The sequence below is a fragment of the Aquarana catesbeiana genome, linkage group LG03, assembly GCF_042186555.1.
Source record: "Aquarana catesbeiana isolate 2022-GZ linkage group LG03, ASM4218655v1, whole genome shotgun sequence".
Taxonomy (NCBI): domain Eukaryota; kingdom Metazoa; phylum Chordata; class Amphibia; order Anura; family Ranidae; genus Aquarana; species Aquarana catesbeiana.
In genome coordinates, this window is record NC_133326.1 from 310169757 (window position 1) to 310194467 (window position 24711).

The 24711-nt window shown below is 39.5% G+C and overlaps 1 protein-coding gene across 3 annotated transcripts in view; it reads right to left on the reverse strand.

Annotated features, from left to right (window-relative positions):
- CFAP54 (cilia and flagella associated protein 54) overlaps positions 1–24711 on the reverse strand; it is a 545361-nt gene that overhangs the window by 43875 nt on the left and 476775 nt on the right. For 2 of the 3 annotated variants that reach the window (XM_073620268.1, XM_073620265.1), the window contains exons 63-64: positions 21287–21436; positions 2862–3079 (exon numbers count right to left, since the gene is read on the reverse strand). In XM_073620268.1, coding sequence (XP_073476369.1) covers positions 2862–3079; positions 21287–21436 — 368 coding nt within the window. The remainder of the gene's footprint in view (positions 1–2861; positions 3080–21286; positions 21437–24711) is intronic. The other variant, XM_073620266.1, reaches the window with a different exon arrangement.

Consider the following 24711-nt stretch of genomic DNA (forward strand, 5'->3'; position numbering starts at 1 on the left):
TTACAAAGGTCATCACAAACACACTACCTTCTTATACCAGGTCCCAGCAAGGTGGTTAGTAGTGGATACAGAAATGGTAACCCTCCAGTCTGCCTCAGCCGACATGTGCCAAATGCATGACTTCATTAGGCTCACAAGGAGTGCGCTATTACACAAAGTTATGGATACCTTGGACTCTTTTACACAAGACTGTTTTGATTTCACACCATTTAGATATTACAGTGCACTGTTTACAGTATCTCACAAAAGTGAGTACACCCCTCACATTTTTGTAAATATTTTATTATATCTTTTCATGTGACAACACTGAAGAAATGACACTTGTAACAATGACACAATGGGGGTTATTTATGAAAGGCAAATCCACTTTGCACTACAAGTGCAAAGTGCACTTGAAATTGCACTGAAAGTGCACTTGGAAGTGCAGTCGCTCTAAATCTAAGGGGTAGATCTGAAATGAGGGGAAGCTCTGCTGGTTTTATTATCCAATCATGTGCAAGCTAAAATGCTGTTTTTTATTTTCCTTGCATGTCCCCCTCGGATCTACAGCGACTGCACTTCCAAGTGCACTTTCAGTGCAATTTCAAGTGCACTTTGCACTTGTAGTTTGCACTTGTAGTGCAAAGTGGAGTTGCCTTTAGTAAATAACCCCCAATGTAAAGTAGTGAGTGTACAGCTTGTATAACAGTGTAAATTTGCTGTCCCCTCAAAATAATTCAACACACAGCCATTAATGTCTAAACCGCTGGCAACAAAAGTGAATACACACCTAAGTGAAAATGTCTAAATTGGGCCCAAAGTGTCAATATTTTGTGTGGCCACCATAATTTTCCAGCACTGCCTTAACCCTCTTGGGCATGGAGTTCACCAGAGCTTCACAGGTTGCCACTGGAGTCCTCTTTCACTCCTCCATGACGACATCACAGAGCTGGTGGATGTTAGAGACCTTGCGCTCCTCCACCTTCCATTTGAGAATGCCCCACAGATGCTCAATAGGGTTTAGTTCTGGGGACATGCTTGGTCAGGCCATCACCTTTACCCTCAGCTTCTTTAGCAAGGCAGTGGTCGTCTTGGATGTGTGTTTGGGGTCCAGCACTGCCTTAACCCTCTTGGGCATGGAGTTCACCAGAGCTTCACAGGTTGCCACTGGTGTCCTCTTTCACATGACGACATCACAGAGCTGGTGGATGTTAGAGACCTTGCGCTCTTCCACCTTTCATTTGAGGATGCCCCACAGATGCTCAGTAGGGTTTAGGTCTGGGGACATGCTTGGCCAGTCCATCGCCTTTACCCTCAGCTTCTTTAGCAAGGCAGTGGTCGTCTTGGAGGTGTGTTTGGGGTTGTTATGTTGGAATACTGCTCTGCAGCCCAGTCTCCAAAGGGAGTGGATCATGCTCTGCTTCAGTAATCCATGTCCTTAGTCTACTTGTCTTCAGCAAACTGTTTGTGAGCTTTCTTGCGCATCATCTTTAGAAGAGGCTTCCTTCTGGGACAACAGCCATGCAGACCAATTTGATGCAGTGTGCGGGGTATGGTCTGAGCACTGACAGGCTGACTCCCCCACCCCTTCAACCTCTGCAGCAAAGCTGGTAGCACTCATATGTCTATTTCCCGAAGACAACCCCTGGATATGACGCTGAGCACGTGCACTCAACTTCTTTGGTTGACCATGGCGAGTCCTGTTCTGAGTTGAACCTGTCCTGTTAAACCGCTGTATGGTCGTGGCCACCGTGCTGCAGCTCAGTTTTAGGGTCTTGGCAATCTTCTTATAGTCTAGGCCATATGTAGAGCAAAACTTCTTTTTTTCAGATCCTCAGAGTTCTTTGCCATGAGGTGCCATGTTGAACTTCCAGTGACCAGTATGAGAGAGTGAGAGCGATAACACCAAATTTAACATACCTGCTCCCCATTCACATCTTGTAGCACTAAAGAGTCACATGACACCGGAGAGGGAAAATGGCTAATTGGCACAATTTGCACATTTTCACTTAGGGGTGTACTCGCTTTTGTTGCCAGTGGTTTAGAAATTAATGGCTGTGTGTTTAGTTATTTTGAGGGGACAGCAAATTTACACTGTTATACAAGCTGTACACTCACTACTTTACATTGTAGCAAAGTGTCATTTCTTCAGTGTTGTCACATGAAAAGATATAATAAAATATTTACAAAAATGTGAGGGGTGTACTCACTTTTGTGAGATACTGTATCTCGTATTTGGTTTTGGAACTAACATATTTTTGTGCTTGCTGAAATATTCACACATCCATGTGCACAAATTGATATGTTTTAATAGTTTTACATATTTTGTATATTTTGTGTTATTATATTGCATTAAGGGCTCATTAAGCATTTGTGCAGCACTGATTCTTACACATATTAGGGTGAGTTTGTCACAATGTGCTTGCAACCTATCATCATTTTGGCTGTTGGCAAAAAAATTGTTTATACACAATAAATATATAATGTTTATAAAATGACAGCGTACTTTAAATGTCCCGTCCTTGTTCTTTTGGTACATTAGATGTAGTTGCTTCAGCAGGGATGTTGGTACGTTTGGTATGTTTGTTCAAACACAGTATATAATCTAAGCTTCACCTTATGTGCTAATGTTGATTCAATGTCCTTTAATCAAAGTAGCCCAAACAAATCCAGCATTATACAGTACATCACTATTTTACATAAACTTGCAACATGGATAAAAGTTTGCTGGATAAAATATATTATAGGGGCACATAGCACATTCATGATATCTAATGTGACATCATAAATGTTCACTTTAATGCTAGAAGTCTAAAACTAGTTTGAGCACAATTACATACTTTCTAGATCAGTAAAGGTATTCAGTGTGGTATTATAATTACCTGTACCTTAGATGGAATGTGAAATACTGTTGACTTGTCTTCCAGTCCCCAGAGAAGTTCTGCAGGGAAGTCAATCACACAGCAGGTGGAGTAAGAATAAAGATACTTCTTGAGGAACAAGTGCATCCCTGCATAGCATACTGTAATCCCGTTACCAAAAACAGACGTGTACATTGCGTCTCCAGAAGACACTTTCCCATAGTTTTTCTCTGAAAAACCTGCAAAAAAAAGGGGTTTTCATTATTTTGAAATTTCATAGAATGTGATTTCAGGGAAAGTGCAATAAAAATGTCAGTTTAAGAAACAATTAGAAGTTCAGAAATTTCACATTACTTTGAAATTAGTTTGCTCGGTTATACCCAACACTAATCATCATGCGTACTGTCATGCCTACGGTCTATTATTTCCATATGTCTGACTTGTGAGAATATGATTCATTATTTATTTTGGTTAAAAATGTTGAGGAGCTCAAAAAAAAAAAAAAAAAAAGGTAACTAATATTTTTATAACAAAAGTGATTCTTGGTACCCATACTTCTTGTCAAATTTGCTTATTGATTTTGAAAATATAAACACTGGTACAATTAACAAAATATTGATTACATTAAATGGTAGCATTAGTTGAATTAACATATCAGATCTTTCAGATATTAGTATTTCTTGTAGTTACAAGCAATGAAAGACTTAAATAAGCTATATGTTTTAGAAAGACTAAGGTGTTACAATCAATTTTAACAATTATATAATCAAGAGCAATAAAAAATTAGAAAGTTGTTAAACTTTTAACTTTGAGTAATATGTAATAAAGAAATAATATTAATTACTACGAGATTCAGTTATTTATAATAGGACATTAGAGCTTACTATCTATTGTATTATAATTGAACATTATAAAAGTTGAATGTTTCGCTACCATTTCATTATGTAAAATTAAATAGGAGAAGACAGGACAGAATAAGGAGAAAAGAAAAGTCTGGATTAGAAGAGGTTTCCGGGGATTTCTTAGTAACGATATGTACATAGTATCTTTTTATCAGTTATTGAAAACAAAGTTTTATATAGTTACCAAGGTCTTAGTAAAGAAGTGTCAAAATTAGGAGAAAGAAAGTGGGTCACCCAAGGACTCTAAATTTTCTCAAATTTAGGTATGTTATCGTTGGATATGGCACCTGTTTTTGAGAGGATCATGGCCTGATGTATTCTATTCGTAGTTTCAGAAAGCATTAATGATGTGGACTTCCATGCTAATTGTATATAGGAGATTTGGGTAGGCTTTAAATTTAGAAGCGCAATTGTCGGATCTGGGATGATAGTTTTCTTGAATAATTTAGAGAGCATTAGGAATATTTCTTTCCAATAATTTTTTGCTATATGGCAATCCCAAAAGATATGAAAATACGTTCCTAGATCACCACAGCCACGAAAGCAAAGTGGAGATTATTGTGGAACATATTTCGTGATCTTAACAGGGACCAGATACCAACGCATAAGTACTTTATAGTTCACCTCTAAGGCTACTACATTATGAGAAGATATTTTGGTATTGGCCCAGACTTTATCCCATTTGGATGAGTCCATGTGAAAACCAAGATCATTCTCCCATTTTTCCACATAGGAGGGTGTTTTTGCATCAGGCAAAGCATTCAGGTGACTATACAACATTGACACAAGCCCCAAAGAGTAGGGGTCATTCTTACAAATACGTTCAAAATGCGTTATGTCACATAGATTATCTCTACCTTGTATAAATGGCATAAAAAATTTTTGATCTGTAGATAACGAAAGAGTTCTGAATCTTGAAATTGTTAGGTTTCACATATTTCAGGAAATGTTTTAAGTGAAGTGGTCGTTATCATAGAGTTGTGTTAAATTAGCAGAAATCCATTTTTTAAAAGTTTTAGGAGATGTATGAGCCGGGTAGAAAAGTGGATTTCTAATAAATGATACAAGGGGTATATGCGGAGATTGTAGTCTTTTGATTACTTTGAATCTATCCCATATAGCAATTGTATGTTTAGTAATCCTATTTTTTATTATTTTATGGTCAGAAGAGGTAGACCATATTAGATTTGGTATGGAGATCGGATCACAGTCAATTGATTCAATCGCTACCCAGAGGGGGATCTCGTGTTTCGTGTGATATTTAGGAATATGTGCTATTTGTGCTGCATAGAAATAATCAGTAAAATTAGGGAAACCTAATCCTCCTTTAAGTTTAGAAAGATAGAGTGTGGGTAGGTAAGCGAGATTTTAAGGAGCTCCATATGAATGCTTGTGTTTTACGTTGTAGGTTCCTAAGGAAGTATGCCGGGATAGGAATGGGTGATACACGAAAGAGATATAACATTTTAGGTAATAAAGTCATTTTTATTACATTTATTTTACCAATCCATGATATTGGCAAAGAGGACCATTGTTTAAGAAAATTAGTAATTTTTTCGTAGTAGTGGAGGATAGTTAGCAGAGAAGATATCAGATAGATTGGGGGTAAGAGTAATACCTAGATATGTGAGGTGAGACGTTGACCATGTAAAAGGGAGAGATGTTTGAGCTTGTTGTAGTGTTTGCGGGGGTAAAGAGACATTTAAAGCTGTTGATTTTTGTGAGTTTATAATTAGTCCAGAAATTTGAGCAAAGTGATCTAGTTTGCTTATAAGATTGGGAGCAGAAATATGAGGGGAAGACATAAAAATGAATATATCGTAAGCAAATAGACATAATTTATGTTGATGGCCTGCTAAATCTATGCCCTTGATTGAGAGGTCTGTACGGATAGCCTAGACAAGAGGTTCAATGAGTAAGGCAAATAAAAGTGGGGAGAGAGCACAACCCTGACTTGTTCCTCTATTTATGTCAAACATGTCTGATTGGTATCCTGCATATTTAACATATGCCTTGGTACCCATACTACTAACTGCCAGGTTCCTCCCTAGCATATCATATGTATATTTCCAGCATAAAAAGCTATTTTATGCTCTAAATCTGTAATGGAAGGGTGAGCACAAAGTATGAATGATTAGTAGGTTTTATACTGTATGTGTGTGTATATATGTATATATATATATATATATATATATAATTTTATTTATTTTTTTTTTTATTCCAAGAAAAAGTTTATTGAAGGATGTATATCAGAATACAAGCTTATTAAGTGAAATTACATCAAGTTATAGTACATGGATAGCAAATGTATAAAGCAATAACTAGTAAGTAGAATCAGATTGATTAAATAAGTAAATAAGTAAATAAATGAATAAAAAATAAATAAAAATAAGATATTAGATACAAGTAGTAAGATAAAATAGAGAACAATAGAGAATAACCATAAAGACATGGTAATTTAAATTATAATGAAAGCTTGGCCTTCCACATAAAAAAAAAAAAAAAAAAAAAAAAAAACAGATCTATTCTATAATAAATTTAGAATGATTCCAATACATTAATACGTTTGTGATAAATAAGAGAGCGGAAAACAAATAAGGTTAATTTTCTCTATAAATCGGAGTACGACCTGGGTAATATTTAATAAAGAAGTCGGGTATATTCGGAAGTTGTTTGAAATTGTTGCCAGCAAGCCCATGTGTTTCTAAATTTTGTAGATGAGTCATGAGCTTGGTGTATGACTTCTTCCATTAAAGCTATTTTGTTTACTCTGGCTATCCAATTTGTAATTGTGGGAGGATTGGGAGATTTCCAGAGGGCCGGAATACAAAGTTTTGCAGCATTAATGAGATGTTGAACTAATGATCTGTGGTAAATTTTCATCGGTAAATTAGAATGATGAAGTAAGGCTTGGGCTGGGGAGAATTCTAAGCGTATAGTTGTAATTTGGGTGATATATTGGAATACATTAGTCTAGAATTTCATAATCGAGGGACATTCCCACCAAATGTGAAGAAGTGAACCTTCCTCCTGATTACATCTCCAGCAGATGGATGGGGTACTCGGATTAATTTTGTTTAATTTGAGTGGAGTGTTATACCATCTGGAAAACAATTTAAAACCGTTCTCTTGTACATTCACATTAATTGAACCTTTATGTATTATTGTGTATATCTTTCCCCATTCTCTGTCAGAAAGGTTGATAGAAAGATCTCTTTCCCATTTTGAACTTGCAAGATTCGATTTAGGCTTTTGGTCATCAAAAAGAATGGAGTAGATAGTTGATATAAGATGATGTTGTGGTTCTAATTGAGAACAAATGGATTCGAAATGTGTTTGTTTCTATGAGAAGGCTGATTGAGATTGTGGGGCGGTTAGATAATTTTTGAGTTGCATATATGACCATAAAGAAATCTGACTCTCCGTCCTTCGAGTATTCAATGTAGATAAAGGAAGGAGAGTGTTTTGGTCAAAGAAGTCTTCTGCTTTTGGATTGTCATTAGGTCCTAATTCTGATAAAAAGGATATAATAAAGTCTGGAGAAAATTCAGGATTATGTCTAATCGATGTGAGTGGACTTGAGATTGAAGAGATAAGGTATTGACGACAAGTATTGGTAAAAACATGTAACGTATTGTTAATTAGTGGATGTTGTTTACATTGTTTTGGAATATTTCTAGTAGGTATCCAGGCTATATTTTGGAGTGGAAAATTTGAGAAGGCCTGTTCAATAGAGATCCAAGCTTTGGTGGTAGTATGTACATTCCAATCTACTACTCTGGCCAATTGACATGCCAGATAGTATTTTGGAATGTCCGGTAATCCCAATCCACCTTTCAATTTAGGTAAGGATAATCTGTCAAAGCTTAATCTAGCTCTTTTTCCACTCCAGATAAATTTAGAACAAGCTTTACGGAAAGATGTGAAAAATGATTGTGGTAATTTTATTGGAATCGTTTGAAGCAAATAAAGAATTTTTGGTAAGATGTTCATTTTAATAATAGAGGATCTACCAAACCAAGAAAATAAACCAGAGGACCAAGCCTCAAGATCCTTCTGGATATTTTGTAAAATTGGTACATAGTTTTTGCTATAAAGATCAGAAAGATTGGTCGGTATATGTATTCCAAGATATTTAATGGAATTTGCGCTCCATTTGAAAGGAAAATTTGTCTGGCATAGGGTTTTAGTCTCAAGTGGTAAAGATACATTAAAAGCTTCTGATTTATCGAAATTAATTTTGAGATTAGATAGATTTTCAAAAAGAGATAGATCTTTAAGGAGATTGGGGATTGAAAGGTGAGGATCTCGTAAAAATAGTAGTATATCATCAGCAAATGCTGCTAGCTTGTATGTGGAATGATCTATGGATATACCTTTGATATCTTGGTTTTCTCTCAAACGTTGAAGACAAGATTCTAATGTTAGGATAAAAATTAGTGGGGAAAGAGGGCAACCTTGACGTGTCCCATTGGACACAGAGAAGGCATCCGACAGGTGTCCGTTAATTCTAACCCTAGCTGTAGGCTTTGAGTAAAGTGCAAGTATGAATTGTAACATGCGATCCCGCATGCCTATCTGTTTAAGTACTTCAGTTAGATAATCCCATGCAACCCTGTCGAATGCCTTCTCTGCGTCCAAGGAGAGAAAGAAAACCATCCTGCTTCTTTGAGGTCAACCATTTATGAATATTGAGAGCTTTCAGAGTATTATCTCTTGCCTCTCTACTGGGAACAAAACCCACTTGATCCAAAGAAACAAGGTGTGGTAAAAGAGGCAAGAGTCTGTTAGCTAGGATTTTCGCATACATTTTTAGATCAACATTTAATAAAGAAATCGGCCTGTAGTTGGAAATTAGAGTCTGGTCTTTATCAGGTTTTGGAAGTACAGCTATATGTGCCGTAAGGAGATCTCTCGGAGGAGATTTATCTGTAGAGAGGTAATTAAAAGCATTCAAGAAGGGTGTATATAATACATTAGTAAACGCTTTATAGTATCCTACTGTTAAGCCGTCTGGTCCTGGGCTCTTACCAGGTTTCATTTGTTTGATTACAATATCTAATTCATCTTTAGACAATGGTCTTTCCAAGTTCATTGCTTCAGTGTCTGAGATTGGTTTAGGACCATATTGTGCAAGAAAGTTTGATTAGATGTATTCTGTTTTCTGTGTTATGTTGGGTGGGTGTGTTTTTAATATTGTATAGTTGTGTATAATATTTGACAAATTGTTCTGCTATTTGATCATTAGAAGAAAATTTGGTTCTGTCAGGGGAATTAATAGAATGTATAATCGTAGTCGATTGTTTTGCCCGAGTGCTCTAGCTAGTAATTTACCTGATTTATTACCAAATTCATAAAATTGTTTTTGATAAAGTATATATTTACTTTTCGTTATTTTAGTAAGTTCCTCCATCATTTCGGTTCTAGCTAAAGTGAGTTCTTGAAGTGTTGATATAGCTTGTGTTTTCTTATGAGATTTTTCTAAATCATGAATACGTACAGCTAGATTGGATAATAATTTTTGTCTTTCACGTCGTCTTTTGGAAGCTATCGCCATTAATTCACCACGAATAGTGCATTTATGAGCTTCCCATATTATCATTGGGGAAATTTCGGCAGAGTCGTTCTCATTGAAGAATTGAGAGAGCCTAAGTTGAATGTGTGACGCAATTTTATTATCCGTAAGTAGAGATGGATCAAGACGCCATATTTGTGAACGAGATTGAGTGATCTGAAATTCAATCAACATGGTGATAGGGTGATGATCCGATAAAAACATTGGTTCTATAGTTGCTTTAAGGAGCATGGGAAGATCTCTCTGTGTAATAAATAGATAGTCAATCCTGGAATAACTTCCATGAGGATTAGAATAAAAAGTATAATCTTTAGAGGTAGGATGTAAAGTACGTCAGGAGTCATGCAAGGTAAGTTCTTGGAGGGATTTCTTAATATTACGTAATGCCTTAAATGGTAATTTAGATGAGCCTGAAGAGGTATCTTGAATAGGATTTAAAGGGACATTAAAATCTCCCCCTACTATTAACATTCCTTCTTGAAAAGAAGCGAGATCCTGCATTGTACTTGTGAAAAAGGAAACTTGTTTAACATTGGGGGCATAAATATTAGCCAGGGATATGCGTTTGTTAAACAAGGATCCTTTAAGAAATAGGAAACGACCATCTTCGTCTATCTGTGAGTCTGTCATTTGAAATGGGCAATTTTTTGAAAAAAGAATTGAAACCCCTTTAGTTTTAGATTCCTTAGTGGTGGCATGTATTACCGTTGGAAAGTGGTGATTTGAAAATTTTGGTACATTATCGGTCTTGAAATGTGTTTCTTGTATGAACACAATATCCGCTTTTAATTTATGTAAGGAGTGAAGTATTTGCGAACGTTTTTCAGGAACATTAAGACCTTTAGCATTTAAAGAAATGATTTTGGCTGTAGCATTATGGTTAACCTTAGGAGGAGATGTAACCTTATTAGGCGGTATTGTGTGTTTTGACCCAAAAGTTTTTGTAGGCATGTTTTTAGATGAGAAATAAAAATAAATAAATAAAAAAACAAATAAATAAATAGATTAATAAATAAGTGAATAAATTAATGAATGAATAAATATTCCAGAGACTTGCAAGACCTGCTCGCTAGTCCAAATGCAGTAAATATGTAAATGTATATGCAGCCGGATTGAGTCAGTGGTTTTTGTATAAAGAGATGTTGGGAAAGGAAAAAAAAAAAATTAGTTCAGGAGAACCAAAAAATCAGAGGAAACCACTGTGTGGGAGGATAAGTCAACACTGGAGTGTGGTGTAACTTTTGCAATAAGAAGTCAGTCTCGCTGACTTTGGGAGAATATTCTTATAATAATAATTCTGAAGAAGGTGTTTATAAGTTTGTTTGAATCTGATCAAATGAGTTTTATGAGGACGGCATGGAATATGGAAATAGAATCAATATGATAATATATCTTAAACTAAATGGAAAAGATAACTGTTAGAATCATTTAGAATCCTAGATATATAGTATGTAATTTATATCTGAAGAATTGGTATATATTACTATAGAATAAGTTATATGACTATATTGTATTAAATTTAAACAACAAGCTAGTAAAGAGAAAAAAAAAAAAAATAAAAAAATAAAACAATGGTTCTTAAATGTAGAGAAAGAGATATTATCAAAAGAATCTCTCCCTTTTGTCACTACCTTCTGCTCCCTCCACTTTTCTTTTCTCTGTATTGTGTTTCTTTGCTCTTTTGTTTCTTTTCTTTTAGCAAAAAGATTACCTACTTATAAACAATGTATTATTATGTAACATTTTTAACTGAGAAAATAATAAATAACTGAAAGTTGACCAATTTAATCCCAAAATATTTCTTAAGTAAATCTCAGAGCATTCAGCCCTCCAATCGGTAGTTAGAAGACTTAAGGCTAATAAAAAGAGGAAAAAAAACCAAACCAAAACCAAGTTTAGCATCTTTGAAAAAAGAGAATCTCCGTATTTTAGATTAATAGTGAAGATGCATTCGTGGAGAATTTGTGTAGCAAAGAAGTTATACCTATTAAACTGAAGAAAAGGGAGGAACAGAGATAGGATCAATATTGAAGCCACAAAGAAAACAGAATTAGACTGAATGAGAGTATCCCTCTAAGAATACAGTTAGAGGACCAGTCTTTCATCTATCGCGTCTAGCTTTACGGGTGCGCCTGGGTTTCATCGTGTTGTTGATTGAAGGAGATAGTGGTCCTTGCTGAGATGATCTTTCTTCAGATGATGAGCGTTGTCTGCGGTATCTGAATTCCTGGGTTTCCATCAATTCATTCCTGAGGTGATGTGAGGATGCTAGTGAAGGACGGAATTCTGCATACCAATCTGGTATCTCTGGGAGTGGGATATCCAATGTGTCGCAGAAATAATTAAGATCTTCAGGAACTCTGAGAAGAGCAGAGTGTCCATGTACTGAGGCTGCCAAACCAAAAGGAAATTTCCAACGATATATTATGCCTTTAGTACGCAATATTTCCAATAAAGGTTTTAATTCTCTCCTGCGTTGTAAAGTAATGCTGGATAGATCTTGAAATATGCGGAATTCTATAATTATAATAGTGGTGTCATCGTACGTGCTCTTCTCAATATTTCCTCTTTAAGCTGGTAATCTACTATGCAGCAAATTACATCTCTTGGTGGATCTAAATCTTTTCCCTTAGGTCTAAGGGCTCTATGTATACGTTCCATGGTGATTGGGGTATCCTTTGGTCTATTTAGTACATTATTAAAAATGCCTATAACTTCTGATTGCAGATGTTCAGTATCCACAGATTCAGTCAGACCTCGTAAGCGAAGATTGTGGCGTCTACCGCGGTTATCCAAATCTTCTAAATGCCGATTCATATCTCTAAGTTGTCTTGTGTGGGTATCAATTAACAAATGATTTTTACGGAGCTCTGTGGAGTGTGATGCTGTTATCTTCTCAACCGCCATTACTCTGCCTGTAATAGCCTGAATGTCTATCCTCAGATCTGTAATAGCAGCCGTCAGGGTATTTTTAATATCTGCAGCCACCGACCTAAGATCATTCAAACTGGGCTGTTGTACATTATCAGAGTGTGGAGACAGAACAACACCTCCTTCGTTGTTTTCTGAGTGAGGAGAGGAGACAGCTCCATCATTAGATCCTGTCAGCCGGCGCTGTGTGTTCTGTGAGGTAAAAGCCGCTGCCATAGTGCCGACCTGTGAACGGAACAATTCTGGGTGGTTATGAGGTATTCCTCCATTTAAATCACAGGGCGAACGTGACCTCGATGCTGAGGATGTTCTAGAAGCCGTTCCCATGATATTTTTAAGCTTTTCTGATACTTCCACCTTCTGTGGTAAGTGAAATTCAATCCCTGTCAGCAAGAGCTCAGGGATTAGGCAGCCATCTTCTCCAGCGTCAAGCCACGCCCCCCTTATTTATTTATTTTTTTTTTAACTTAATTTTAAACATTTTTTAAACAGATAAGAATGCAGTAAGATTGTATACAGATTTTAACACAGGCCAACACAAAAAGTTATATGACGTAATAAACTACACAGAAAACCATCCTGGCGATGAAAAGTTGCTCATCAAGGCCAAAGTCCAAATGGCAAATTAAAGAGCGCATGCATCTCATCTTTGATTTTAACATCAAAACAAAAAAACATATATAACAGACATTCAATATAGCATCACTCAGAAATTACCAGAAATGAAAGGAGGTGAAAAGAATGAAAATGAGCAAATTAAAAAAAGGGAGGGGGGAAAGGGGGATCTTACTCCCCCTCTTGCATGACTGAAGCATATTCCCTTGAGCAAATAAATAGGGTCCAATAGAACCACTTATGGTTTAATTCTTTCTCTTCAAACTAAAGCAAGGCTGTGATATTTTCCATGGAATAAACCTCATTAATTTTAGAAAAACACATAGAGAGCAATGGGGAGATATCCTGTTTCCAGAGAAGCGGTATGCATGCCCAGGCAGCAATCACCAGGTGGATTAACAGAGAAGTTTCCTAGATAGGTCAGAGTGGTGCAGAAGACACCTGGCTGGGTCACCCCCCAAATACACTGTATATTAAAGAGGTGTTCTGCCCCCCCATGAAAAAATTACAAATACTGTAGCTGCTGACTTTATTATATTAGGACACTTGCCTATCCAGGGTTCCCGCGATGTCAGCACCCCAGCTAAATTTCGGATCGGCTGTCAGGTGCTGCCGCAGCCATTCCTGGTAAGGTTCCCTACTGCCCATGCTTGAAGCAGGCTGCGCTTTCTAATTGGCCCGGTAGCAGAAGAAGGAGGAGGGGGCCAAACTTCCGAGGGATGGCGCCACGTTGTATTTGTATAGCTTATTTTGAAACAATAAACTATTGTTTAATAAGATGGGTGATCTTTTTAATTTAGTTCTTTTGTTTCAAGCCTTTAATGGTAGTACTACTTGTGTGACTGACAGTGCTGTTTCTGCATAGAGCTTGAGGATAGATAGATAGATAGATAGATAGATAGATAGATAGATAGATAGATAGATAGATAGATAGATAGATAGATAGATAGATAGATAGATAGAGCACCCTCCTAGCTACTTTGTAGCTTCTTCTGTAGTCAAGGGAGCAGTGGTTGTTTGTTCTAGTCTGTTCAGAGTTTCACAGGCTGGGAGTTTGATTACCTCCCCCTGCCTCTGGAGAAAGCTTCCCAATTATAGGGTGGGAGATTCAAATAACCAGCCTGAATATTTATCATGGCCTTGCTAATCCCTGGCAAGAAGATGTCCGGAGAGGTGATAAATAGTCTGAAGCCCTGGAGAGAAGGTCATCTCTTGACAGGAGGGTTCCACGCCTTATGGGGGGCTACTGCCCCTTATGAGGTAGCCTGTGGACTGTGCGGCCCCTACATGGGTAGCACTACAGATAGATAGCTAGATGGAGAGATATATACTGTATATTTATAATTTTTGGGGGTGTATACTTTTAAAAAGCCCTTAGACTAAAGGGATTCTGGCATCATACAGGTGTTTATAGCAGCTATAGCATTCCTAGCAATCAATGTTAAAATTAGGGATGGGCGAATGGTTCGGCCCGAGCATAAGTTTGGGCTGAACTTTCGTTGTTCAGAAGTTTGTCGAACAGCTGAACAAACGGGTCGTTCGACCATTTGTTTGGCCCCCCGAATCGACCACAATGCATTGCAAAGCTGAACAGTGCATTGCAAGCCCTGATTGGCTGAAGCAGTGAAAGCCAATCAGGGCACAGAGCACTGTCAGAGTCATGATTGGACACTGTCATGATTTTATCCAATCATGGCTCATTCCCGCTCCACAGTATAAAAGTATTCTTTCAATGGCAGCCATTTTCAGTGTGATTTCGGCTTGGAGAGAGAGAACAGGGCTCTGTTCAGTGCTATTAGTTAGTTAGTGTGCTATACTGTGCTATTTTGCTTCAATTGTCAGTGTAGAATATTAGTTTAGTGTCAGTCTAGGGATAGTGTGAGTGTAGTGAGGAGGACCATCATTTAGCTTTCCATAGTGTGCAGCTAGAGTAGGGACAGCTCAGATAGTTTCAGTGTAGTGTAGTGAGACCATGTCAGTAATCTTTACATTAGTGTATAGCTAGAGTAGGGACAGTTCAGATAGCGTCAGTGTAGTGACGGTTGAACACCATCTATTTGATTGCGTTGCTTCCAGTTTAACGCCATATAGTTTTGTGTGCATTATTGCCAGTTTAACGCCATATGGTTCTGTGTGCGTTACTGCCAGTTGAACGTCATATAGTTTTGTGTGCGTCACTGCCAGTTTAACGCCATATAGTTTTGTGCGTTACTGCAAGTTTAACACCATTTACTTCTGTGTACCTTACTGCCAATTTAACGCCATATAGTTCTGTGTGCCTTACTGCCAGTTTAAGGCCATATAGTTCTTTGCATCACTGTACGTTTGGCGCATTATATTGCAGTATATTATAGTGTATTCGTGGAGTGTGTCTGTATAGTGTGAGCACTCAAATTAAAGTGCATCAAACACCACTTTACATTGATTAAAGTGCATCTACGTACAGATTTCCACTTCTTCTTTACATTTGCTTATAAGCACCGCCCCCTCCCTCCCAATAATGTCTGGGGGGTCAACAAGGAGACATTCCCTTGGCACTGTAAGGGGGCCAGCAACAAATGTGTCCACAGGGCAGGGCATTATTTCCTCTGTTTAGCGAGTTTGCCTATGCTATCCAGCCACAGCATGCAGAGGAGGTGGTGGACTGGCCTACTATATCTTCCGCATTCTCCTTATCCTCTGTCACGCAAGCAGAGACAAATCTGCAGTCCCCTGCAGCTGCCAGAGTGGATAAACCTGCCTCCTTGTCCACATCTATTCCTGCCATAGCCCCAACATCAGCCATGGAGGAGTCAGCTGCTTTATTTGACCACAGCGTCAGCCACTTGCTCCTTGATGATGCCTAGCCATTACTGGATTCAGATGTTGGTTCTGAGGTTGAGGATGACAGGAACATGAGCCTAGAGAGAGGGGAGAACACTGGTAGACAAATTGGCATTCATGTTCCCCCAGCTGCAGCGTGTTGCCAAGTTGTCTCCAGTGGTAATGATGATGAAGATGAAGAAGATGGAGATGATGATGATTATGATGAGGTCACTGATGCGACTTGGGAGCAGAGGAGGAAACTGAAGGTGAGGCGGCACAAACTCAAGGAGGCCGACATCAAGAAAGAGTAGAGAGCAGCCACCCTATTCCATCATATTCTGCAGCTGTTATCTCCTGGCCCACTCCCCAAAGCTCAGCTGTCTGGGCCTTTTTCAGCACATCTGCAGCAGATCGCACTGTTGCTATCTGCCAACTGTGTCTCAGGCACATCAAACGTGGCAAAAACACCAGCCATTTAGGTACCACATGCTTAACAAGGCATTTAATGTCCAACCACTCAGCCCGTTGGCAAGAGCACCTAAAAGCCATACCTGCTATACTGAGTCATTACCTCTCAGCAGCTTCCACTGGTATAACTCAGGGATGATGGTAAAGCACAGGGTGTCCCAGGCCCTAGCAGCACATCTGCCAGCAGCACACCACCAGCTGTAGACTGTAGCCGGCAAAATTGCCCCATCTGCTGCAGCGGAAAAAAAATACAGTCCCTACCACCCACATGCCCAGTGTCTAAATGCAAGCTTGTCAAAGCTGTTGGCTCTCCAACTTCTGCCTTTCAGCCTGGTGAATTCTGCCCCCTTCCTTACGTGAATTCACACAATGTGCTGTACCACAATGGCAGGTTCCCAGTCGCTACTACATTTCACGTAAGGCTGTTCCATCTCTCTACCATCACGTGAAGGGGAATGTTCTGGCATCATTGGGCAAGGCAGTCAGCCGTAAAATCCACCTTACTGCTGACACGTGGTCCAGCAAGCATGGGCAGGGATGATATATTTAGTTCACAGCACACTGGGTAACGCTGCTTGCAACTCGAAAGGATGCAGGACAGGGCTCGGTGGTGATGATGCCAGAAATGTGAGCTCTACCCCCTCTTCCTCTGCCACCTCCATGCCCTCCTCTGCAGAATTGTCTGTGAACATCAGGTACCCCCCTAAGTGTTCAAAGGGCTATTCCATGAGTCAGGCTAAAAGGTGCCAAGCAGCGCTTCAGCTGGTGTGTTTAGGGGACAGGAACCACACCGGAGCAGAGATTCTTGCAGCTCTGCAGAGCCAGGCCCAGAGGTGGTTCACACCACGCTAGCTGGAGCCAGGAATGGTGGTGTGCGAAAATGGCTCAGTTGGCTGAAATTCAGCGGGAATTCCACCTGCCCATAAACCGCCTGATCTGTGACATGCCCACCAGGTGGAACTTGACTTTAGCAATGCTGCAGCGGCTATACATGCAGAAGAGAGCTGTCAACGGGTACCTGTGTGAGTACGGCACGGCGACATGCCACCTCAGTTTTTTTCCCTAGGCCAATGGCTGATCATTAAGGATGCATGCACTGTATTGTCACCATTTGAGGAAGCCACAAGGACGGTGATCCATGACAGTGCATGCATCAGTGTCACAATACCTGTTGTGTTCCTACTGGAGCAGACTCTGCGTGGCACTGGAGGCAGAGCAGCAGGGGGAAGAGGAGGACTCCCTTTCCTCTCAAGGCCCACTTTATCCAGACACCATCATTCCTATGTCACAGAACATACAGGAGGAGAGAGGGGAAGAGAATGAGGAGGATGATTCTGGCACTTTCAAAGGCTTCAAAGAAGAGGAAGACATGCGTCAATCTGTAAGCGATGGCTTTCCAACCCCAGGACCCTTGGGAGTAGTATGTGGCTGGGAGGAGGAAGTTCCAGATGCTGTCATCCTGAGTGCCCCCGAGGAGTCTGCTTCTCAAGCCTCTGCAAATTTGAGGTGCATGGGCAACCTCATGCTTCAAAGCCTGCGAAATGACCCAAGAATATGTGGCATAAAGGAGAAGGATGATTACTGGTTGGTAGAGCTGCACGGTTAATCATTAAGAATCGTTATCACAATTTTTTCCCCCTTGCGATCTTGACAAAGTATTTCCTGATTCTTTCTATGCAGAGAATTCTCTCTGCTCAACTGAATCCGACAGCCGTCAAAAGAAAGGGGAAAAAAACAGGCAGTCTACCAAGAATCACATTCTTTAGCAGTGGAACTTAAGTATAAACATTGTAACGATTTGTCCTTTAGATCAAAGGAATACACTTTGGTGTGTAAATGAGGGAAGTTTAACCACTTAAAGACTAATTCTTTTTCTGACATTTGACCTTGAAGGCCTTGACACGGAGGAGGTACGCAGTACACAGAACCCCGATACTCATAGGACATATTGAACCAGGGACTTTTGGATATTATCTGCCCGCTATGCAGCCTACATTTAAAGCTCTAGCGACAGTCTGTCCCTAGTATTCTTCATGAACACTCACTGTTCATTGGTGGAGCCCTACCGCTACCAAGCATATTTTCTGCTATACAGATGCTGAAAACACATTGCATTTCAAGCCTTTCATCACCCTGGTCTGGCTTCCATCTAACACTCTCTTTGTTTGAATCGCCTCTTGTGTTCTTTGAACATGGAATCATTGCGATGGAATTAAAACATATGTAAATATATTCAACTCTCACCCCTGATGAAGGTATCAAAATACTGGAAATGCGTTGGGTATCAGGGTACACCAACCTTCAGAGAGTACATATGCTGATCTGTATTTTTGTATTGGTGTTCTTTTTTTTTTGTTTGATGTATTTATGTAATGTGTAGACAGCACATGTCTTTTTACCCCAGATTATACATTAAAAGATTAATTTTTTTTACCCCAAAGTTGGTGGTCTGTTAAAGTCCCATTTAGGGGGTATTTTTCTTTGTTCCATTGCATCAGGGATGGGACCACCATACTCTATACCTGACATGGTGGAGGTCTCTTTTTTTCTAGAGAATAAAATGGCAATTGTTGCAATATTTTATGTCACACTGTATTAGCGCAGCAGTCGTTCAAATGCAATTTTTTGGGAAAAAATGAATTAAAAAAAAAAACTAACCAGTAAAGTTAGCCCAATTTTTTATTTTTTTTTGTATAATGTGAAAGATTTTACGCCGTGAGATTTGTGAGAAAATCGTGATCTTTTTATTCTAAGCAAAAAAATTGTGATTCTCATTTTGGCCAGAATTGTGCAGCTCTACTGGTTGGCAACCCTCCTTGACCACCGTTATAAGAGGAAGGTCTCAGAACTCATCCCGTCCCCACAGAGAGTGCAGAAGAAAATCTCTTGAGGACACGTTAAAGAGGATTTTATTGAACATTTTTCCTGACTCCAGTAGGTTACAGTGTCGTGGAAAACATAGTTTTGAGTCTTCTGTTGGTCAAGAGAGGAGCATTGGAGAAAGCGTCCGCCTAAGTGAGGCATTTTGGAATTTTTTAGTCCTCGCTGCTCAGGGCTGTCAGCTTCCACCTCCCATCGGCAGCGTCTGCATCACATGGTGGATGATTACCTCAGGGCCAAACCAGAGATGGAGAGCTTTCCAGCTGACGATCCACTGACTTACTGTGTCATGAGAATAAACCACTGGCCAGAACTTGCCCAGTATGCTATTGAGTTGTTGGGCTGCCCTGCATCCAGCGTGCTTTCAGAATGGGCATTCAGTGCTGCAGGAGGTTTTGTTCCTGATCATAGAACGCGTATGTCCACAGACTCTGTGGACTGCTTGACTTTTATAAAAATGAATCAGTCCTGGATTACCAGCTATGAAGCCCCTGATGCCGATGACACTGATTAAGTCTTTTTGGGATGTGGAATCTCTGCAGGACTTCGATCCTACCTAGCTATGAGGGTGTTCAATCATTTCATCTGGAAGAATGTTTTTGGTATAGGTTTCTTAGGCACAATTAATACCCGAAGACCAATTTTTCAGCACCTGTTTGACAGGTGCATATCACTGCAATTTTTTTTTGCCTTCATCAAGAGCACCTCTATAGGGTTACAGTGGGAAGGTGCCACCGACACCCAAAGACCAATTTTTCTGCACCTGTTTACAGGTGCATATTACTGCAATTTTTTACAGCAATGCCAATTCTTGCTTTCATCAAGAGTACCTCTATAGGGTTACGGTGGGAAGGCTCCACTGACACCCAAAGACCAATTTTTCTACACCTGTTTGACAGGTGCATATCATTGCAATTTTGTACAGCAAGGCCAATTCTTGCTCAAGATTACCTCTATAGTGTTACGGTGGGAATGCTTCACTGACACCCAAGACCAATTTTTTAAACACCCGTTACTAATATCCAAATTCAAAGTGAAACCAGAATGTATCCAAAAAATCTCTGATCTTTTTCCCAGTGCACTACATTGTGGCCTCATCATACACACTGGCTCCCCAGCTGTTGCTGAGCAAAATAAGGACAGCTTGCAGGGAAAATGTATTTTTTTTTTTTTTTTTGCTTTATGAATGCAGTTATTGCTGCAGCAGATTCTAGACATGGTACAGATCTGCCACTTTACAGGTAGACTAAGGGGACCCTCCAGGCACTATATTGGAAGAAATGTTTCATTTTTATGCTTTCACTTTAAAAATCAAAAATCACTGCTCATTTAAAATTATGTTTTTCACAAACTTTTTTTTTGATGCATGTCCCCCAGGCCAGGACCCAGACCCCTATAACCATTGTATGCCCAATTACTTGCATATAAGCCTTCAAAATGGGCACTTTTGATTTTTGACATTCGGGTCCCATTGACTTTAATGGGGTTCATTATTTGAGTCCGAAATTTCACAGTGTTCGAAAGTTCTGGTGCGAACCAAAAAGGGGTCCATTCGGCCCATCCCTAGTTAGAACTGAGAAAGGCAAAAATGTGCAATAAATTGTGCTAAACTCCTTGCATTGTATATAGTTCAGCGGGGGTGATGGGGTTGTTCTTTTTCACTTTAAGCTTTTTCAACAGTGATCCAAAAAGCCAAGAATGTTTGACAGCTATAGGAGAAGGAACACAAAGGAGTTTTTGACACACTATCTATGCCATGATGTGAACTGTAAGTCACTTGGCAGCTGAAAATAACCAATCATAAATAAAAGGTTACGTTTTATTTTACCTTATATTCCTACTATAGCTGATTGCTATTGCAACTCTGATTTCCTGACAAGTGAAAATAATCTCGTACAAAAAAAGAGAAAAAACTCTTGGCTAAGTGCAATTTTTGCATGACAGGTCTTTAAGTGAATTTCACCCTACTTATAGGGATATAAAGTATCACAAGTGATTTACTGACTTAGAACAAGGACCAATTATTGGTACTTTTGCAGTGTCTGCAAAGAGTTATGTTTCTACAAAGGCCTGTTCTTTTCTTACTTCTACTTCCGTCATGCACTATACAAAAAGCATAGATCAGATTAAACAAAGTTGTTTTTTATGCATTATTATTCTAATTTGTATATGTTACGGTGAATAGATGTTATGCTACAGTTTACTATTTTTGTTTGATTATATTTTTGCCAGCAAAGTAGTGATAAAAAGAAAAAAAAAAAGCAATTTACCTGTCAGGGTGAGAATATTCTTCAACCTCATTAGGTGATTCTGATAGCGGATGATATGTACCCAAGACAGCTCTCCTATGGGAAGATTAAGCTTTCCTGTTGCATGATATCCTGCATTTTCTTCCTGTTTTTCAGTGCAGTTATGACAACCTATGAATTCACAACTTGTGATTAACTGCAATAAATAACATTAAAATAAGCCAAATAGTATGTACTAAATTACAAGCAGATGCCCCGCCTCTCTTTTCAACTATAGGAATAAATAAAGAAGCCTTTGTAAGGTCAAGGTAGCTGCAGTCAGAGCCTACAGAGGAATGAGGATTCCCTTTCCGCCAGTGACAGTTTCTGATCACAGCAAAGGCTGCTTTAATGTGAACTTGTGAGGACAAAATGTTTAGGGATGGAAAATTAGCTTTTACAGTGGTTGTATAGGCTGAAGGTTTTTTACCTTCTATGCATGAAGGTAAAAAACTTTCTGTCTGTATGGTATGCAGCACCCCCCCCCCCCCTCAATCCTTATCTGAGTTCCCTCTGATCCAGCGATATTCACAACAGCCTCGGCTGTCAATGGACTCTCCCTCCCTGTCAATTACAGCCAGTGAGCCAATGAGGAGCGAGCATGCAGCGGTGCCCCCAGGGAAATCGACTTTCTCGAGGGGGAGAAGCCAGGAGCACCAGTGGGGGACCTGAAAAGAAGAAGATCGGAGCTGCTCTGTGCAAAACCACTGCACAGAGCAATAGATCAGCATTGGCAGCTCCCATATTTCTATTATATCAGATTTCCTTTAATCATTTTTTTTATTGTTTGTAAAGGGAATTTAAATGAACCTTTACAGCTTTAATTTATTGTACAGAACTGAACAGAAAATATCTTTTCACATCTGGCAACAGCAGGATGAAAAATACAGCAGGGTGAGTGTGGCTCTAGGTCTGTAAAATTGCCATTTTTTTATAGCAAAACCAATAACATCATGATGGCTTATTTATGAAACTCCCACAGTGCAACTGGCATTTCAGGCTAAGTGCACATGAGAGGTTTTTCAGCTGTGTACCACGTACCTGTGTTTTCCTTGTTAAATGAAAGAACGATGATGATAAACGTGTGCCAAGAATAGGTTCTGATTTTTTTTCTGTTCACTGTTTTCAGGTGTTTTAAAGGGGCTCATTTGGACAGGGAAGGTGCTTTCATTCATTCAGCCACTATATATTTCAATATCATCTTTCTATCATTCAGCAAGCAATCAGTGTGGCACTGAAAGTGGTTTGTGAATGGAACTTTAATGTATTTCGTGCAAGCAATCATAGATTTAAATGATACCTTTGACTGAGTATATCAAAATTGCAAGGTTTTTCAGACAGCTCATTGTTCCTCTTACAACACTTTACAATACAATAGTATACTGGAATTTGAAAGAACCTTTTTTTTCCAGCAGGCACATTTTATGGGAGCCCATCACCAACACAATTGGGTGTGTGTACTCAAGAACTTTTCATCTGTTTTTTTTTTTTTATCTTTAAAAAAAAAAAAAAAAATAGGAATTTAAAGCACCACACAAGTCTATGTTGTCAGGTCTAAAGTAAGGCAGAGTAGCTATAAGATCCCTAAAGTGGTTGTAAACCTCAGACATGAAAAATGAAAAAAAAAAAATATTTTTATAGTGTGTACTTGTCTCAGTCCAGAGCACCAATTGTAATTTCTACCTGCTGCCCCATTACTCTACTATCTGCATGGGTCACTTTTGACAAGCTTTCCTGACATCAAGAGAAAAAAGATGACAGGGGAGGGATCTGCAGCACACAGCCTGTGATTGACAGCCTCAGCTCTGTTCCTGTGTGCTGTGTGAAGGGGGTGTGTCCCTTCCCTCCAATGAGCTCTCAGAGCTCTCCTCACTGAGCCCCACAGTGTGTAATTTCAGCTCTCTGTCCCCTGTTTTCTGACAGCTCAGAGAAGCTTTATAAATTCTGGACTTTGAATTGACGTAGAGAAGACAGCAGATAAACAGGTAAAAAGAATAAATGTTTCATCTCTATATCACTTGAGGCCAGTCACTTCACTAGGTATATGTAATGCCGCGTACACACGACAGGTTTTGCCGTCGGAATAAACTTTGAAAGTTTCTCCGACGGAACTCAGACGGAATTCCATTCAAGCGGTCTTGCCCACACATGGTCAACCCAAAGTCCGACCAAAGTCCAACCGTCAAGAGCGCGGTGACGTACAACACTTACGATGGGACTAGAAAAAGGAAGTTCAGTAGCCAGTAGCTTCCGTCTCGTACTTGCTTCAGAGCATGCGTCATTTTTGGTCCGTCGAAACAGCATACAGACGATCGGTTTTCCCGCTAGAAATTGGTTCCATCAGAAATATTTAGAACATGTTCTATTTCTAGGTCCGTCAGAATTTTCAAAAAAAAATAAAAATCTGAGGCATACACACGATCGGAATAGACGATAAAAAGCCTCCGACTTTTTCTGTCAGACATTCCGCTCGTGTGTACGCGGCTTTAGGGTTTATAATTATTATAGCCTCCCTGACGGTTTTCCCGAGTGTGGCTCGGGGTTAAATTTCAGCACCATTAGCGGTAACCCCGAGCCACACTCGGGATTACATTGCAGGATCCTGGTGCGGCATTACTTACCTTTTCCCCAGGATCCTGCGATGTCCCCCGCTGTGTCTGCGGGCTCTGTCTCCTCCGAAGCCTCCCCATGCCAGGCTCCGTTCCCTGCAAGCGTTGCGACGCATGGGGGCGGAGCCTGGCGGCAAATTCAAAAAAGTTTAAAAACCATAACACATACAGTACTGTAATCTAACAGATTACAGTACTGTATGAAATTATTTCACACCCCTTTTGTCCCCAGTGCTTTGTCCAATGTCCTGCATGCAGTTTTATATGATATATACTGTTCTTTCTGCCTGGAAACTGGAGATCCAATGAGCTCTTAATGCCCTTTTTAAGGCGACAACAAAGTGCCTCTGCTGCATTAAAATCCTCAAAAGTGTTGTCAGCCCTGCCAATTCTCTTCTTTTTGGACTACAGAACAACTCTGTCATTACACATCCCTATAACATAAGGGGAAGGGGGTCTGTAGTCCAGCAGGAAAGAACACAGGCAGGGCTGATAACATCACCAGGACAGGTAAATGATTTTGCAACCAATAAATGTAACAAAACCAAATTGGATAGTATGATCGGTAGGCTGGTCGGTAAGTTGAGCTTGGAAATCACTTTGGTTTTATTTGGCATAGATATTTTATTTGCCCTTCCAGGGCTCCTTGCTGCAAAGACCAGTTATAGGTGGGGGCAGTGGCCATTTGTTTGTATTGTTGATATATTGGTCAGGCAACGCACTGACACCTTTGCTGTCATAGTGCTATGTGCTGGGTGTTCAGTGTGCTCCTGCCCTTTTAAGGAGGGGTGGAGTCCT